The sequence below is a fragment of the Astyanax mexicanus genome, chromosome 18, assembly GCF_023375975.1.
Source record: "Astyanax mexicanus isolate ESR-SI-001 chromosome 18, AstMex3_surface, whole genome shotgun sequence".
In the NCBI taxonomy this organism is placed as follows: Eukaryota; Metazoa; Chordata; class Actinopteri; order Characiformes; family Acestrorhamphidae; genus Astyanax; species Astyanax mexicanus.
Genome location: NC_064425.1, coordinates 40,629,144 through 40,649,697, shown reverse-complemented (window position 1 = coordinate 40,649,697; position 20,554 = coordinate 40,629,144). Strand labels below are relative to the sequence as shown.

At 37.2% G+C, this 20,554-nt stretch overlaps 1 protein-coding gene across 1 annotated transcript; it reads left to right on the top strand.

Moving 5' to 3' along the window:
• Positions 1-379: 379 nt before the first annotated feature.
• Positions 380-19,902, top strand: rab6bb (RAB6B, member RAS oncogene family b). Its single transcript, XM_007245075.4, has 8 exons — positions 380-710; positions 7,644-7,702; positions 7,808-7,861; positions 9,075-9,180; positions 10,411-10,522; positions 11,516-11,609; positions 11,758-11,824; positions 13,706-19,902. Exons 1-8 carry the CDS (start codon positions 395-397, stop codon positions 13,768-13,770), a joined length of 873 nt encoding a protein of 290 aa, XP_007245137.3. The 5' UTR covers positions 380-394; the 3' UTR covers positions 13,771-19,902.
• The last annotated feature ends 652 nt before the right edge of the window (positions 19,903-20,554 follow it).

Below are 20,554 nucleotides of genomic sequence, written 5' to 3'. Positions count from 1 at the left end.
CACTTCAGTATTTGGTGGAACAACCATGATTTTTAATCACATGTTTTCATGCATCTTGGCATCATGTTTCCTCTCCACCAGTCTTACACACTGCTTTTGGATAACTTTATGCCTGCACTCCGGGTGCAAAAATTCATGCAGTTCAGCTTGTGATCTTCCACCTCTTAATTATATTCCAGAGGTTTTCAATTTGGTAAAATCAACTCATAACTCAAAGAAACTCATCATTTTCACGTGGTCTTAAAATGAAAAAAAATATATATATATATTTATATAATGCTTTGCATGCTTTGCACATACGCTTAAAGGAGGGCGGATGCGCGTGCGGCCTGAGCTGCGTTTCCGTAAACACCGAGCCAAACCAGGAGGGCGGGGTTAGGGAGCTTCTCTGCGCATGCGCAGTGCGGGACTGAGAGAGAGAGAGAGAGAGAGAGAGAGAGAGAGAGACACCCCATCCAGACCTGAGAGATCTCAGAAAGCTAAAGCACGAGCTGCAAGAACTGCAACACCTTTGGTCTTCGAAGAAGATCTGGACTTTGGTGGCCTTTTGATCTTCTTCGGGCGGCCTTTGATCTTCTGCGTCGTGTCCTCGAGCCTGGTGGGGCCTCTGCACCACGTCCATCCATCCATCAGAGCAGCCATGTCCATTGGGAGTGACTTTGGGAACCCTTTAAGGAAATTTAAGCTGGTATTTTTAGGGGAGCAGAGCGGTGAGTGCTGTGGTTTTATCATGTTTTTAATATGGGCTGGGTTTGGCTTGTGTTCGGAATTGCTCCGTTCCACCTTAAATGGTGCAGCAGTTCCATTAGGGCGCCAGCGCCCTAATGGAACTGCTGCACCATTTAAGGTGGAACGGAGAGTTCCTATAGGGAGCTGCCAAGTCAAGCCTGGAAACTTCATTCAGCTTGGACTCCACCACCATCCAGCATCCAATCACATGCATGAAGCACCATATATTATATTATTACCTTAATGCTTATTGTTTAATTTGATTATTGATTATTATTATATATTATCTCCTCTCTTTTTTATCTATTTGATCTCATCCCTGATCAATAGCTACAGATTGCAATCAACAGAACTACTATACTACAATATTAAACACAGCAATAACAATAATAAGCCATAATGTGCCTAAAACATCAAATACATTTCTAATATATTCATTTATTGTATATTTATTATACAATGGCCACCACCAGAAAAAAAGAACCACAGCCTTCTCTATGTATTATATGATGTAGCTAGCAGGCAGCTAGTCTGCTGGAGACACACCCAGGTTGCCAGTGTATGTATGTGTGTGTGTATATATGTGCGTGTGTGTGAGTGTGTGTGTGTGTGTGTCAACTTGCTGGCAACCCTTTGCTATGCCTTTTGCCTCGAATAAAGCCATAATAAAGCCTATAAAAGCAATGACAACCGTGCCAACGGTGCAGTTGAGCCAGACTGGGTGTGTTGTGTACTGTGTGTACCGTTGTGAGTGTATTGTGTGTGTGTGTGTGTACATAAGGTGTTGGACACTAGATGAAGAGGAGAGATGCACCACCATGGTGGATTGGGGATGGGATGGTCGTGATGATGATGAAGGTGATCTTGAGATGCTTGCAGTCTGCAGCCTCCCTGAATCCCTGATCCCAGACCCTCAGGTCCACCCATCCTTACGCCTATACTGTGATGATTGTTAGTTAGATTTTTTTAGTTAGACTTTTTTTTTTTAAGGTGGCATTGTGATGTCATAATGTGCAGCTATTGTGGTGTCATAAAGCAGCAGAATGCTGTTGTGTAATTGCTTGCTTTACTGACACGTACTGCATATATGTTGACGTGTATAGTCAGTCTGTCACGATATCCCTTTGGCAGATACATTTTTTCTGTAAATGCCTATGGCCTTTTTTGGGTGGCACTGTGATGTCATAATGAGGAGCTATTGTGGCGTCATAAAGGAGCAGAATGTTTTGATAAGCTACCAATGATGTGGCATTATTGTCATTCTTCACAAACACCAATGTTAAGAATTGTAGGTGATTTTGAGCCAGGCCTGTGGCCTTTTTTGGGTGGCATTATGATGTCATAACAGGGAGCTATTTTGACGTCATAAAGAAGCAGCTACCAATGATGTGGTATTATTATAATTTATCGTAATCACCAATATTAAGAATATTAAGCATTCCCAGTTTAAGTGAAAACACTGTTGAGAGTTGATCTTCTGAGCCAGGCCTATGGCCTTTTTAAGGAGCCATTGGTTGGCACTGTGATGTCATAATGGGGAGCTATTGTGGCGTCATAAAGGAGCAGAATGCTTTGGGATGCTGCCAATGCTGTGGAACTTTTTGTTGACACATATATTGATGAAAATATATTGGCAGATTTTTTGTAAGCGCCAAGATAAAGAATCGTAGATGTTCCTGGCTTAAGGAAAAATATTCCTCAAGATTTTGGGCCAATTGGTTGGTTGTTGACACAAACATTGGGACATACACAGCCTTTTGCGGTTTCCGTCAACAGAATGTAAAAAAAAATCACATCTCTGTGATACTTCCAAGCATCTTTGTTACTGAAGTGGATAAAATACTCCTAAATAAGTAAATACCAGAAATGTTGAATTTATTGGTGCCAGTTTCTCAGAATTTCACAGCAAATATTCTTCACTGCAGGTTTACTCTATTGATTTGATTATAGCACCAACATGTGGATTAATGAAGCAGCGACTTTATTACATCAAATCTGAGGTAGTCTTAGGCCTAATCCCATTTCACACCTTGGCCCTACCACTTACCCCTACCCCTTCTTTTCGAGTATAACCCTTCCCCTTGGAACAGAGTTAGAAGGGAAAGGGGTGAAATCATCCCCCTAAGAATTGGGAAACCTTTCAAGCACCATCTACATCATCAGGAGCGCTAAAGTTCAGTAACCGAGCTGCTGCTTGTTAACTAGTTTCCTTTCCTTAATTTCTCTGTGATGGGGAGCTGAAATTAGCTTTGATTAGCTTTTATTTTATTTAATTTTTCCGTTCTGCCTTAAATGCTGCAGCCTCTGCCGGCTGTTGCACCATTTAAGGTGCATTGGGAAAGTTAGCTAGCTAGCTAGCTGCTGAGACAAACTACTAGCAATCTTTGTTATGCTTGTTATGAAGAATTTGGCCATAAATCATTGAAACTACACATTAAACTATAGTAATATAGTGCTAATCATCACTTTTAACAAGGAAAAAAATTACATTTGTGGGTTTCTCACCAGTGATTCTCATAGCCCTTCGTTTGAAGTGTGCCTCTGAAAAATCTCTGTATGAAGGGCTAATAAGCCCTATCCCTTCCCCTAAACTGCCTCTCTAGCCTAACAAGAATCGTGGTAAGGCCTATATTTCAATAATAATATCGCTATTTGACACCACACCTCAATACGATATGACAGGGTCAAAACTATTCAATATTGATATATTGTCCCACCCCTTCTAGATGTTATGCACCTCGTAGATGTAAAGTCAGAGAAGTCTTTCTTTTGATGCACAGTTTAGTAGTATGAAAGTATTATATTCTTGAAAATATTAAAAATATATATCTTTTGTGTTTTGTTGCATCACCAAGCATATCGTGATTGTAAAAATCGCCAACATCCACAGCTTATCGTATTCGTGTTTAGTTGTGACAGATTGTGAAGCCACTATAATCTTCTGACAGTTTACCTTATCAGATTTCTCACTAGTGTTTAGGGCTGCAATGATTGGTTGATATAATCGACTATTTTGATTATTTAATGTTGTCGACTACAAATTTCATTGTCGACTAATCGTTCAATTATTTACACAAACTGCCAGGAACAGAAGTGCAATGGTAGATGGGTAAATGTCTCACTCGCACAGTTTACACTCAACTTAGTCTGTGTCTCCAAAAGCGCCCAGACACAACAGATTACACATTTAATATTTGTAATGTATTAATATGCCTTATTATTAATAAATATTTACACATTTAAATGTCTGTAAATCTCATGTTCAACTGTTTCTATTATTTTTAGAGACGAAGGACATGGCAGAAATAATCGTTAACTAATCGACTAATCGAAAAAATAATCATCAGATTAGTCGACTACCAAAATAATCATTAGTTGCAGCCCTACTAGTGTTAAGAATCATAGAACTTCCTGGCTCAGGGTTTTAAGATCAAGGTTATGGGCAGAATGTTAATTTTATGAGATGTTAGGAGAACTTCTGGAATGCTGCTGTCCAAGGTCCTGATGATCAGACCTAGTTGGGTCATGGATCATTTTGGAAATTCTGGAAAGTGCTCACGTCTGATAGGACCTAGAGAAGCGTAGATTTGCTTGTATCCATATTTTCTGGGTTTTGGTTCCTCCACGTTCTTCTGAAGCCAGTCTGAGGAGCAGGCCCGACCTGAGGAGCAGGCCCTGCTGGGTGTGAGCGTGTTGAGGAATGTGTTGCAGTGCTGGGTTAGAGGAAATACAGTGTACTTCCAGTTAGGGACATGACACATCTTATCATATGCAATAATATCACAGTTCTTTTTGACACAATAAAAATAAAAAGATTTTAAACAGCATGAAAAAGTCTGTTTTGTATTTGTTTAGGCGTTTACTTTATTTCCTTTAATTGTTTGTTTGCAGTTTATATGCTGGCACTGCATATGCTATACTTTAATTTTGTGGTAGATTGTTTTGTTACATTTAATTATTTTTGTTACAGTATTTATTTTGTTGCATTACTATTATCATATACAAAATCGGGGTCTTTATAGATTTTTTTTTTATTACTAGTGAATGTGTATACTATTTCATTAATATTTATTTTGTTGCTGTAGTATATTCTAAATAAATAAAATAAATAAAATAAAATAAATATTTTTTCAATTTGCCAACAATATTGTTCTTACAAAATTATTCTGAAATACTGTGTTATTATTTTAATGCCATATTGTACCACTCAAAAGTTTGGACACACTGTCTTATTCAGTGTTTTTTCCTACATGAATAGTGAAGTTATCCAAATTATAAAGGAACACATAAGGAATCATGTAGTAACTTAAAAGTGTTAAACAAACCAAAATACTCTGTAAAGAATTCAGGTGCTCTTATCTGGGAGCTGTTAACTTGCGGCTTCTGAGGCTTGTAACTCTGATGAACTTATTCTGTGCAAGAGAGGAAACTCTTGCTCTTCCTTTCCTGGAGCCGTCCTGATGAGAGCCAGTTTCATCATAGCATTTTTGATGGTCTTTGTGACTGCACTTAAGGATACTTTCAAACTTCTTAAAATATTTCAGACTGACTGATTTCCATTTCTTAAAGTATTTTATCTTTATTTAGTTGAGTAGTTGTTGCTTCTCATAATATGTATTAAAACATTACTCAAATATTCACTACTCACTGTATACCTGTAACTCTACGTCTTCACTACTTTACAACTGATGCTCTCAAACACATTAAGAGACAAGAAATTCAAGTAATTAACTCTTGACGAGTTCAGCACAGCTGTTAACTGAAAGCCTGAAATACAGGTGATTATACTTCATAAAACTGACTGAGAAAATGCTGTACAAGATGTGTAAAATCATCATCTAAGCAAGAGGTGCTACTTTGAAAAATCTAAAATATAAAACATATTCTGATTTGTTTTAAATAAATAACTTTTCATTAATACCGTATTTTTATACTAGGGCCTTGTATCCCTTCTAATTCAGCAGGTCTCGCCACTGGATGGTGAGACCTGTAAAGCTAAGCTAAGTAAACAAAACTAATTCTTTAAAAAAAAAAAAAACATTTTCTTTCTTTTAGTCTGGAGTCAAACGAGCGCTGGACTTTAATCTACACAGATTTCTTTCCTGAAAACTGTTTATTTGCGTGAGAAAAAGCTCTTTATATTATTTACAGTACGCTTAGATTTCCAGATTTCAGCTATAGCATGGTGAAGCAATATTATCATTAGCAGCTAACAGCTAGCACTAGCCGATAATACTTCTGAATGGCAAAAGAGCTAGCGCTTAGCAAGGTTAGCTTAGCGGGTAAATGTGTATACTGCCCCAGCAGTGCTAGCCAGGGTTAGCAGCAGCCCACAGTCCAATAATACTCACCTCTGAACGGTAAAAAAGCTAGCAATTAGCGCGGTTAGCGGCTAATGCTAGTACTGCTGGAGAGTTAAAACTGAAACTCCTGTGTAAAACTGTACTTTAGTGGAGTGGATTTACTGCTCCTTAATACCTGACTGGTAGAATTCATACAAAAGGCGCTTCAGATTATAAGGCACACTGACAATATTGTGCCTTATAGTGTGAAAAAAAACGGTACTCTGTTAACAATATGCTGGAAGCTAATTGTTACACATTGTTATACAGAAGTTTATGGACACTCCTCTAATAAATGCTTTTATTCAGCTACTTTAAGTTGCATGCTGTGTTAATACAGATGTGCAAAGGACACAAACACACAAGCTTGTGTATTTTCTATTAGGACTGCAGCTATCGATTATTTTAGTAATCGAGTACTGAAAAATCGTTTCGATTAACGGAGTAATCGGATAAAAAATATTTGCTTGCTTAAAGAACAATTAAAAATACACAAGAAAAAAGACATTTTACTTAATAATGAATGGCCAGTTGTTTTTATTTTTTAATACACAAGAATAAATTCCAAATTGCAAACACAAATAGAAATAAATATAAATAAATAGTAACAATTTAATCAATTAAATTCAATTATTTTAATTTAAGGTTTCTTGTAAGTATCACAAATATAGTGCATTAATAATATAGGCTTCGCAGAGTTGATGTTGTGGTCAAACCAAAAATGCTCCCATGTTATTGCCCTTTTTCCCTCGCCGCTTACATATTTCCCCCATATGCCCAAAAAATAGATCTCTCTAGCACAGGGGTGTCCAAACTACGGCCCCTGGGCCATTTGCGGCCCGTTTAAAATACGCGAGGTATTTTAGAAATAGAATGAAAGAAAAACGGAGCAAAAGAGTCTAAAAGCGGAGGAATGCGCATTTCTAGCGCAGAAAAACGGAGCAAAAGAGTCTAAAAGCGGAGAGGGTGCGCATTTCTAGCGCAGAAAAACAGAGCAAAAGAGTCTAAAAGTTGCCGTAATTAAGGAGTTTTATATTAAGAGACATCATGAAATTAAACATCAATTTGAAAAATCTTAGTTTACACAACACTGTCAAAGATAAAGATAGTTAGTCAAGTAAAATGGTGTGTAAATAAAAGTAATCAGGAAAAAAAGTATTATTTAAAGTGGTATATTTCATTAGTTGTTTCATTACAGAGTCTTTGGCCCGTGACTTCAAATATATTTCTCCTTCTGGCCCCAACAAAAAACGTTTGGACACCCCTGCTCTAGCAGAATGGCATCATGCCTAATGGCAATACATTTACTATTAAAGGATTAATATTTACATTCTGTTTGCCTCAGTGCAGTATATTGGTATATTAGTGATGCAGATCAGATTGTGGATCAGATGATAATTTGCTTTTAGCGTAATTGTCAGGACGTCAGGGTGCAGACTGTCAGACTGTGTGTGTAGGCTGAGTGGAAGCTCAGTGTTCTTCAGTACTGACTGAATGTAATGTAATGTACGTGAGTCAGAGCTGAATCTGATCATCACGCCTCCTGTTTTCTCCTGTTTTTTTCTCTTTCAGTTGGAAAAACGTCACTGATAACGAGGTTCATGTACGACAGCTTCGACAACACCTATCAGGTACGACGTCATCAGAGTCCATCAGTCCCATATTCCACATTCTCCTGAGAGTTTAAATGTCCAGTGAGTCAGAATTCACCGACCTGCTGTTTTTTTGCTCTGCAGGCGACAATTGGGATCGACTTTTTATCAAAAACCATGTATCTGGAGGACCGAACCGTAAGACACCTTTTACTATCTATTATATTAAAAAAAAATTTTTTTTTCATTTAGCTAGGCCAATTGTCCCACCCATTCTGCTGCTACTCAGCTGTATATCCCCCATCACTGGTGACACCGTAACAGAAGGAGGGTGAAGACTAGCACATGCCTCTTCCGATACATGTGAAGTCAGACTCCGCCTCTTTTTGAACTGCTGAACATTGCTGAGTAGCATCACAGCACACTCAGAGGAAACACATACATTTGCTCACAGATGCCTTGTGCTGATCCACATCACCTTAGGAGTGATGAGGGGAAAGAGCGCCATCTACTGTACCCACCCAGAGAGAGCAAAGTCAACTGTCCTCTCTCAGGGCTCTGGCAGCAGATGTCAAGCTTTATCACCAGAATTCGAACCAGTGATCTCCTGATCATAGTGGCAGCGCTTTAGGCCACTGGACCACTTGGCGCCCCAGTACATTGCAATCTTAAAACAACTATAATTTTCAACATTGCTCCATAAGTCAGTGATTTAACATCATTATATCAATAACGCACTCTGTAGTGGGTGGATGTAATTAATCTTGTTGGATTTTATTTGCCCTGTGTGACATTGTACACCCTGCAGTGCATTGCTGTGATGATGCTGCAGTGCTGAAATGCTTAAACAATATAATGTGCAGCCCTCAGGCCCGTTGCAACAGGGCAAGCAAACCAATCAATTGCTTAGGTGGCCTGATATTCCTAAATAAATTGATATCAAATGAAGCTGGGACCTTGTAAATCATGATCAAATAGATTCTGTTAAGAATACAGCCCCACCTACAACCTACTAATTATCCTTTACATAGTGCCCACTAATTATTAAATATCTACATACTACTTAATACTGACCTTACACTATCTATAAATTAATTCGTTTCAGTACTTATCATCATTAAGGGCTTAATAAGTTAAATTACTTGGAGCGTTTCTCCCTCTGTATTGTTTGGTTTGGTTTCACACAGGCACAAACCTCAATGCACCAAAATGCTCACCAATAAACCAGTTAACCTGTACACCGCCAATAAACCAATAAACCTGTTTTCACACTTGCTCAATCAAACCGCATTAAGGATACAATTGAACCAGGTTCCTTTTTACCAGACCAAATAGTGCTGGTGTGAAAACGCCCTTAGTTTATAATTCGGGTATAAGTCTGTCAGTAAATCAGAAGACTGTTCTGCTGCAGGTGAGGTTACAGCTGTGGGACACTGCCGGACAGGAACGCTTCAGGAGCCTCATCCCCAGCTACATACGGGACTCCACAGTGGCTGTGGTTGTGTATGACATCACAAGTAAGCTACACACACACACACACACAAATACACATTTAATAAATGTTAAAGAACCAGTAAATAATATATTTTCTGTAGGAGCTCATAAATTAATCCGGATGTATCCTCATGTATAAGGGAAACATTTTTAGCACTGGCAGCAGAGCTTCAGCCAGTATTTTCTTATTGGAACTGTGTGGTGCGTCACAGAAATCTGTGTGGGTTTTAGCCTCTGTTTCTGCCTATTGCCAAGAAAATGGTTTGTTTTTTTTTGGAGGGATGATACTCAGTAGATTTATCTCAAACATCATCGTCCAAAATCAGTGAAATACTACAAAAAACGTATCTTATCAAATATTATAGGGATTAATATGATGTTGGTCAAGCCTTCATGGGTATTTTTGACCATTCTTTCAGAAGTACATTAGTGAGGTCAGACACTGGTGTTGGATGAGAAGGCCTGGTTCGCACTTTTTGCTTTTATTCATCCGAAAGGTATTGATTGGGTTGAGGTCAGGACCTTTTGTTAGAACAAATTCAGGAGCAAGAAATTGTCTAAAATCTCTTGATATGCTGAAGCATTAAGAGTTCCTTTCACTGGAAATAAGAAGCTGAGCCCAACTCCTGAAAAACAACCCCAGACCATAATCCCCCCCTCCACCGAACTTTACCTTTGGTGCAGTGCAGTCCGACCAAACGCAGACTTATCAATTGGATTGTCAGACATAGAACCATGATTTGTCATTCCAGAGAACAGTTTTCCACTGCTCAAGAGTCCAGTTTCGCCATGCTTTACGCTACTGCATCTGACACATTGGAAACTTATTCGATGAAGCTTTCTTTGCACTGTTCCTAAGGTAGTCTAAAGGCACATGAAGTGCACATGAAGATCTGTAGTGATTGATGCATTGTGCATTTGCTAACCAGTCTGTTATTTTAAATGCTCTACCACTTCATGGCTTATTTGCTTTAATTTCCAATCTCTTCCACTGTGTTATAATATCACTGACAGTTGGCTGTGGAATATTTAGTAGTGAGTAGTAAAAGTGCTGCATCCTATCACTGTACCACTGAGCACCTGCGAGCCTGAGACCCATATTCTTTCACTAATGTTTATAGAAGCAGTCTGCATGACTAGCTGCTCCTTTTACACACCTGTATCCATAGAATAATTTTGGCCCATTACCTGAACCCTGCTTTTAAACAGTAGCTGGTTTATGAAGGTGACATTGTCTGTTGTTCTCTGTCCAGATGTGAACTCATTCCAGCTGACCTCTAAATGGATCGATGATGTCAGGACGGAGAGGGGGAGCGATGTCATCATTATGCTTGTGGGCAACAAAACAGACCTGGAGGAGAAGAGGTTAACTCATTTCTTTTTGTATATATATTTACTAATGCTTTATTGCAGTAATTTAGTTCAAAATGTAAAACTTGTGGCTATATTATATAGATATTTTACACACAGAGCAATCTATTTGAAGTGTTGATTTGTAGAAGACATGTCTCTCCAAACCATCACTGATCATCAGTAAATTTTACATTTTTTGGGTAAATTAAGGGATCAGAGTCTGGAGGAAGAGTGGAGAGACACACAGTCCAAACTGCTTGAGGTCTATTGTGAAGTTTCCACCAATCAGTGATGGTTTGGAGAGACATGTCTGTCATCTGCTGGTGTTGATCCACTGTGTTTTATTATCAAGTCTAAAGTCAGTGCAGTTTTGTTTTCCCACAAAATCTTACAGCACTTCATGCTTCCCTCTGCTAACATCTTTAATGGAGATGTGGATTTCATTTTCCAGCAGGATTTGGCACACTGCCCACACTGCCAAAAAGTATCAATTGGTCATATATAATATTCTAATCTTCTGATACACTGATTTTTGGGTTTTCCTTGGCTGTAAGCCATAATCATCAACAATAAAAGGAATAAACGCTTCAAATAGATCACTCTGTGTGTAATACATCTATATAATATATTTCACAGTTTCACATTTTGAGCATTTTTTGAGAAAAATGTCTACGTGTAACTCAGCCTCTACTGCAAACCATCTTGAACCTCATCATATTTAACCAGGTTCACCTTCATGCTGGGTTTCTACTCTTAGCAATTCATATATACATAAATAAAGGTGCATTGAAGATGTCATCAACTAGTCCGGACAATAGAAACCAGCTACAGGTGTGAAAACGCTGTAATTGGTGTATAAAGTTCCATTAGTTGTCAGCTGCTTAAGCCGCATGGCTCCAGTGTAAAACTAGAGGAAGAAGCAAGAAAATGGTCCTGGCTGAATATATATATATATATATAATGTATGTGTGTGTGTGTGTGTATATATTGCGATTTCTTTAACAGGCAAATCACGATTGAGGAAGGTGAGCAGAGGGCCAAAGAGCTGAATGTGATGTTCATTGAGACGAGTGCTAAAACCGGCAGCAATGTAAAGCAGGTGAGTCTGAGAGCTCTGGAGAATTCTTGGATCAGAACAGTCCAGTTCTGCTGATTTAAACACAGCTGTGAGTTTTGATTTGACTAAGCCTGCAGTGTTTTGTCCAGTAGTTCCACTGGTTTAAACTGGTTCTGCTCTGGTTCCTCAGCTGTTCCGGCGAGTGGCCGCTGCTCTGCCCGGCATGGAGAGTCTGGACGACACTAATAAAGAGGGCAGTATCCTTTCATTCAGGAATTTATGTTCAATTGCTTTAATGAAAAATACTGTATTATCAGTGTGTTGATCTGCATTGATCTGTAGGTCGCAATTGAATAATATTAATTTTCAAATGTTTATTTGTATAATAAATAATGATGTTATTCATCCCTAATCAAGGAAATGGTGAGTCTATAAAATTAGCAAATAATTACATTCTTTTATGCTTTTTTTTTTTTTTTTTTTTTTTTTTTTTTACATTTTACACAGTTTTTTTATGGAGTCTCTAAAGGGACATGGTGTTTTTTTTTTATGTAGTTAGCATTAGCTAAACTAGCTAGCTAGCTAACAACTGTATTTCACTGTGGAACATCTACTCAGCAAGGCAGGTTATTGTAAATCGATAAAGTTGTCTGTCATTTTAAACTATAGCTCGCTAGCTACCATTATTCCCTGTTTGCTACAGGTTTGCTGTCTAGCGAATTAGCATTATCCATTAAATCTAGCAATCTAGCTAACTACCTGCTGGGTGATAGACACTATACACAAAAATAAACAAAAATCATGTCTATGGGGCAGTTTCTCAGACAGAGCTTATTATACCTAGTCTAAACTGCATTTTGAATAGAGATTTTCCATAAAAACAAAAATCTGATATACTCACCACTTAGTATCTGGTGCTCACCACTTAGTATCTGGTGTTCACCACTAAGTATGTGGTGCTCACTTTTTTAGGTAAAAAAACATGCCTGTTCAGGGGTTCCATAAAACACTTTGTAAAATCAAAAAAAAAAAAAGAAAAAAAGATAATTAGCTCATTTGCATATTTCAGTGCAAGACAGTGCCAAACCATATACTACAATCATAACAGCAGCAAACAAAACTGATGAATACATGCAAGTAAATGTGTAAAATGGCTGCAGGAGTCCAATTTCCAAACACTGGAAACACTTGCTCCTCCCCAAATGCCAAGCTCAAACGGGTTGCCAGATTGCGTACAATGGCAAGTGATGACCGGTCTTACTGTGTAACTGATCAGTGATTATATACGTTTCAGTGTCCAAAATGTTGATCTTTACTACACTACTGGTGGTGGTTAATTACCCAGCTGTGGTTAGCAAACCTTACTGAAGCCCATTGAGTACCTGTTCATGAGAAACAAAAATAGCCAGCAGCTATAAATGGCTGCAGCATGCTTCTTGCATGAAGCTGTCTTTACCTGGCAACCCTGAGTGTGGAAATGGGACTGGGAAATGGTAGAAGGCTAAAAGCAACAAAGATTGCCTATACCTTCCACACAGTTCCAATAAGAACATACTGACTGAATCTCTCCTGAGAAGAGCTGCCAGTGCTTAAACTCATGTTTCCTTAATATCTGATGATGCAGAAACTGGAAAAATCATGGAATTTGAAAATAGCAATTTCCAGGCCTGGATAAGTTATGGAAAAATAAAAAATAAAAACATTTTTGGAAAAGTCATGGGAATTTGGTCTACAAATCTTTCAGTTTCAGTTTATCGATGGAGAAAATAGATGAAGAAAATTTCAATTACAGTTTTAGTTGATTCTTGGTTTTACTATCCATGAAAAAATAATGGAAATGTATTGGTTAAAAAGTGTATGAACCCTGTATGAGTTACGACAGGAAAACATAATCCTTAATAGACTTTTAACATGATCTGATATGTGTTCTATGATCTTCTATCTATTCTGTTGCGATTAAAATATGGGTTTATGAGTTTTGAAACCATTACATTTTACACAGTGCAACGTTTTGTGTGAAATATTAATGCTGGAAGATTTTAACTGGACGTAACAGTTTTGAAGGGCATTTGAAGGTCAGTGTAGTGTTGAATAAAAAACAGACTCTACAGTACATTCTTTAACAGTGAACCCCTCAGTGATCGACATCAAGCTGGATAAACCGCAGGAGCCTCCGGCCACCGAGAGCAGCTGCTCCTGTTAGTACAGCGCCCCCTCATGGACACCTTCATTTACACAACCTGCTTGTTCTGTTGCTTCCCATGGGTCAGCATCCAGTTGAGCGTAATGATTGGACATAGGCTTTTTTACATCCGAACAAGTGGCCAAACTCTGTCTGAGCTCTCAGATGTAAAAAAAAATCACATCCACATTATTAACACAGATGCCAAAAATACACAAGCGAACAAAAACGAACACAAAAAGAGCGTAAAAACACACGTAAAATAATACGACGATAATACTTGCTGTTGAAAAAAAGATGTAGGGAACGAAATGACACGAGTATCGTTTCTTTGGGATGGATTAGTGTACGTTTCACGTTACGTTATGTTTTGTATTTTTGTACGTGAAGTGAGGCGCCAGTGATGCCTTCACCCAGAAATAATGAGAATATGGAACAGGCAGGAGCTGCTGTGGACCGGATCATCGTTTTTATTATACTTACTTATCATACTCACTTATGCATGTCAGCCCTGGATTCATAGATTCACTTATTTTAGAGTCACTTATTTTAGTCCAGTATGCATTATGCATATTAGTGTTAGAACAAACCAATCAACAATGCTCTGATGCTTGAAGTTAATAGAAAAGACCAGAAAAGAGCAGATGTACAGATAGAGCTGAGTGGGTGTGGTGCAGTAAATGGTACTTCAGAAAGTAAGAAAAAAAAACTGCACTGAATGAACAGGATATAAATATGTTAAAATCACATATAATATATTAAATCAGCACAGTGTGGTCATTCAGTTTTAGTGGCTTTCTGCAATAAATAACTCTTGACGTTTAAATAATTATCATAGTACAGTAAATTTCTCTAGATTTCACATCTAGGCCTGAAAATAACTATTTTTTTGTGCCAGAAATAATTGTGATTTAGCATATTATATATGTATATATATGTATATATAATTTAATGCCACTCGTACTGTATAATAAATATATTGTGTCAATTAGAGGCAAAAGTTTAAAAGAAATATGCAACACAGTTGCATTGAAAACAATCAAAGTGACAAAAAAAACACAAAGACTAGAAAACAACAAAAAAAAACTCAGACATTCGGATTATAAGGTGCATTTTAAAAGACAATAGTAAGGAACAATGGTGTCGCCATTTTCTCTTCCAATGAATGGGAAGCTGGGGGAAGCGCCTAAATAAACAAAACTGTAATTCTTAAAAAAAAATAATAATTTTCTTTTAAAAGTCAAACAAGTGCTGGATGTTAATCTACACAGATTCTTCCTCTGAAACTGTTTATTAAACCGTTAACAGTTTACAGTAAACTTAGATTTCCAGGATTTCTAAATGATTCAAAATTAAATCTGAATATTCTGAATAATTAAAAAATTAAATAGGGTGCGTAATAATGCTAATCATAATATTTTTTTATATCAGTAGCATGATATGGTCTTAAAATGATATATTTTAGGAACTATGCTGTATGTTATATAGTACAATGTTACTTTTTTATTTTTATTAAGTATATTCCACTAAGCTATGTGTAAAGAGTTGCTCCAGTCAATTTTACTTTTAGTTTTACTTTTAGTTTAACTTTTAGTAAATTTAGCACAAGAAAAGTTTCAAGATTCCTCCTAAAATGAATCAAATCAATTATTTCTGGAACAATAAAAATGCGTATCATGACAGGCCGTGACATGTTTGATTATTAATGAAATTAATTCCATTTACTGCCTCACATCCCTCAGTGCAGGTTAAGCACGCCGGTTTACCGGTACATATTGAAGTTTTTTGCGTTTTTGCACCTTTTTTTAAGTTTTAATGACTTTAATGACGTACTCACAGACCTCGACTGGTCACATGACACTGTATCTCATCAACCCTTCATTTCCCCACCAATCAGCCAGCTTTACATGTTTCTGTAAACTGAGGCTGATGATTAGCTACAATTAGTCCACCTTTAGAGTACAGTTTAAAAAGTCCTGCAGGTTTTTTGTTTTCTTTTCTGGCTTCATTCCCACAATTCCTTCACCTTCAGATCTGCCACTCTGTACTGTACTGTACTGTATATAGTATTTATATTATCATCAACATCCATTAAACACGACCCCCGTTCACCTATTATGTTCCGATATAAAAAGGGCTGCACTCCGACTCCCTCCGCTATGGTCATATTCTCCAGATTCTTCACTAGCAGGATTGGTTCTGATTGGTTTAGGTTGGTTTTGGTTTTGGAATGATTTGGGCAATTTTTCTGTTGCCTTAAATGGACAAACAGATGAATTTATTTTAAGAGGGGCTGTCCCAGCTGGCACCAGATATCAATTTGACATCAGAAAGATGTTGGAATTTTAGAACATTCAAAAAATGTTGTTTATTTAGTCAAAAATGTAATTAAAAAGTAAAGATGTTGAAGTTTGGTTGGAAATCAAAATACTGGAAGTCACAAATCTGCCGAAAACATTGAGTTGACAAAGTCCAACATTAGACAGACGTTTTAACTTTAGTTAAAAATGCGATTTGTGTTGACATCAATTGACATTTTACAGATGTTGCATTTTGTTTGGAAATTCATGACATCTGTAAAAACCAAACCACTAGTTCCAACATTACATAGAGGTTGAAATTCTCTTTGGAAATTCATCACGTCTGTTGAAAACCAGCCTCAATTTCCGACGTTTGATAGACGTTGAAGTTTCTTTAGAAATTCCTGTCTGCTGAAAATCAACCTTAAGTTCCAACATTAGACAGACGTTAAATTTTGTTGGCTTAACACCATGACTTAAAAGCAACAAATTCTGTGTAACAATGAAATAATTTTTTAATATTTTGTCTTCGTTAATATTATAAAGTTTAGCAGACGTTTTTTCTCACCGCTCTTCACAGCTGGTATTATTGGCATGTGATGTTTGGAAGAATTTTGGTTGCATCACAACAACACAACTTAAAACAAAACTAAAATAAATTTTACAGTGTGAGTTAAAATTCTAAACTTTCGTAGACATTCGTTGTTGGTCATCATGTCTCACAGTTAAATGTTGATATGATGTTGACAACAAGTTTGATAGACAATTGACAAATACATGAAATGCATGACTTAAAACCAACAACTTATAAAAGTTTGAGTTTTTAAGTTGTGGGAACGTTTACGTTAGTGTGTGATGTTTAGATAGCGTTGGACTTTTTTACTTGACGTAAACCCAATGTTTGTTTGATGTTTAAGCTCCGTCGTTAGGCAGATGTTGAATTTTGGCTGCTTATTTGGACAGTTTGACTTAAAACCAACAACATATCAACATCTAACAATGTTAGAACTACAAATTGTGTGGATGTTAACGTGTTAAAGTTAAAGTTAAAGTTTATCAGATGTTTGGAAGACTTGATTTACTTCTGAAAAAACAATGTAAAGACATCACTGTTGTCCCTGTTCTATGTTAAATTAGCGTTTGGCGCTTTGATAATGAGTTTTGGTCAAACAATGTCACTTTCATTTACATTCAACTAGATGTTGAGGTGACCAGCTGGGGCGGGACATAGAAAACCATTTAAAATTTTATTTTACCATTTTAACTCATATAGCGGGTTAATATCATCGTTATTAAGAAAATAGGTAACACTGTACTAAAGGGAAATGACTACACACTGAAGTTACAATAAAAATTTTACTTTATTAGTTTTAGGCCTATGCAGGTGTTATGCAGTCCTATATGAGCACTGATCCTTCAGTACAGTAAAGTCAAGGCTGAAGAGAAGAGGACTATTTTGAGGTTTCACTCAAATTTGAGGTATTTTATCTGTTAAATAGAAGACTTGAGTTGCTTTTTTTCTCCGTTATTGTTGTTGCACAGCGACTGAAGGCCAGTGTTTTGTTATATTAAATTTTTTTTAATACATGCACTTTGTTCCAATGTCTCGAAAAGAAGGAAATATGTCGTTGTCCAGTCCATCCAGTGATCAGATACGCTGAATTTTGTCACATTTCCCCTCGTGAGTGTTCAGTAGAGCATGCCTCCTCGTCCCTCGAGCACATTTTGGATACACGTGCAGGTTATAAATGATTATTAATACAGAATGATTGTCGTTTCTCACCTGAAGGACGCTGATCTGTTCCTCCCGAGTGGATAAAAGTCCTCAGATCCGGAGGGGATTGTACTAAACGGAGCAGAGCTGGGGGGGGAGAATGTACAGAAACGTGGCTGAAGGCCACTCTCTATAAGATTCAGGTCATTGCACCAATATGCTAAAGGAATGTGAACTGTTTACTTATCACGGTAGTCGTAGTAGTATCTTTAATATTTCATAATAATGTCTTATTTGATATATTATATGTGTATTTTTTTCTGTTTGTTTACATGAATGCACTGACACCACTGTGTATAGATGTTTATAGGTTAATTTTGGCTGTTTTTTAGCCCTTGTAAAGACGTGAAGGTCTGGTTAGTTCATTTTTTTCCGGTGTGAGTACACTCTTAAAAATGAAGATTCTTCAAAGGTACTTTAAATGGTTCTTGGAGCGATGCTATAGGCTGAGAAAATGATATATTAGCACGTCTAATCCTCTCAGATCCTCTCAGTTAGGAATTTATTTGTAGGTTTTACGTGATTTTAGAGCCTTATTCTACTAAAAATATTTAATTCCTTTAAAAACAATAATTTTGCTTATTTAAAAAAAGAAATTCCACTTAAAACACCCAAAATTATCCAACAGTGAAATAAATACTATACAGATTTTAGATTAAAAAATTGTGCTCTAGGTGACTCCAAAGCTTTGTCAGTATAATCCGAGGATTCCGGCTTCTCCATCAGCAGCCGGAGTCTGAGAGAGCACAATTGGCCATGCTCTCTCTGGGAGGGTAGGTGGCGCTCTCTTCACTCATCATATTTTAATGCTGGTCAGCACAGGCATCTGCTAGCTAATGTTTCAGAGCTGGGGATCCGGCACTTTCCTCCAAGTGCGCAGTTGGAAAAGAGGCGGAGTCTGACTTCACATGTATTAGAGGATGCAAGTGTTCTAGTGCTAGTGCTAGTGTTGATCCTTCTAGTGTTATAACTGTGTAATTCTAAAAAAAAAATATATATACATTACTATTCAAGACGAAAGAGGAATAAGATCATGGACAAAAAAATCTGCTGTTAGGGAAAATAGGGATAGTTATTTGCCATTATCTGATACTTTCAGTAGATAGAATTGCTTAAAACAAGTAAAATTTATTTAGAAAAAATTTAAACCCTTTCTCGTGAATGGGGAAACAACAATTAGTGTCATTTATTTATTTTTCTTTCATTTTAAAGAATACGCCTGTATCAAGCGCTTTTCGTAAAATCAGGAAACAATTGACCAATTTCGAAAAAAGGTAATGTAAGTACAAATTCCAGAAACTGTGCTTACTTTTAATAATTCCAACATAAAAATTCTCGTTTAGAGAGTTTACAGATTTGAAATGAACAGGTATGCTACTAAACAATTTCTACAGCGCCCTCTAGAGGATGTTATTAGTTTAACATGACCATCTGATTGGTGGAGAATCAGGGCAGGTTAAGCTAACAGTGGGTTAACAGTGTAACAATGCCAAATATTAAATAATAAAACTAAATTTTAGAGGATTATACTAAAGAGACTTGCTAAAATATGATTTTCTCAGTGAAGTCGCTGGATTGAAGATGTTTTAAACTTGATTCATCTCTTATTAATCTCACATTCTCATATTTAACCTAGACTGTCCAGCCTTTTACGTTCTTACCTTCCACTTTTGTGACACTAGTGTGCCTTCTGTTATTCTAACACCAAAATGCAAAGCTCTCATTGTATGGCTAGAAAACCGAGACAGGGGACGTGGTGGGCGGCGGTCACTCCCGAGACGCACCGGCATGACCCCTGCGTGCCGGACGGCTGTGTGATGTAATAACTCCTTTAATGAAATCCCGTGTTCACTCTGTCCATCAGCGAGGTTAAGCTGTAGCAGGTCCAGTGTGAGAGGATGCTGAGTGTGTGTGTGGCCAGACGCCCTGCGGTGCCCGCTGCGAGCCCGCCGGGCATGCTGGGATTGAGGCCATGGGCTTGAGCAGAGCAGTGCAGTTGGCTCTCTATTCATTCTGTATGGACATTTATGAGCATGACATCTGTCTGAAAAGATCAATAAACTCTACGTGTTAATACCACACCCTGCTGTTCTGTCTGATTTAAATTTTATTTCATTTTAAACTGCTGTGAAAAAAGTGTTTGCCCAATCAGAATTTAATATTTCTGCATGTTTTATCAATTAAATGACATTACTCAATAAACCATTATTATTTTTGTTATGAAATAATTAAACCATGGGAGGAAGGACATATCTGAAGCTCCTCCTCTTTCCAATGTAATATTCATCCATTGAATATCATTGAAACGTTATTTTATTTTAGTAATTCAGTTCAAAATTGAAACTAAAATATATTATATAGATGTATTAAACACAGAGTGATCCATTTTAAGCACCTACCAAAAAAAAACAGTATTTCAGAAAATTAGAATATTATTTACGACCAATTGGTACCTTTGGCAGTACTGTGGGCAGTGTGCCAAGTCCTGCTGGAAATAAAATCTTCATCTCTATAAAAGTTGTCAGGAAAGGGAAGCATGAAGTGCTGGAAGATATAACACAGTGGATCAACACCAGCAGATGACATCGCTCTGATCTGAAACCATCACTGATTGTGGAAACTTCACACTAGGATCCCTCTGCTGACAACTTAGGGAAGTGCAGATTTCATTTTCCAGCAGGACTTGGCACACTACACATGGCCAAAAATATCAAATGGTCTTATATAGTAT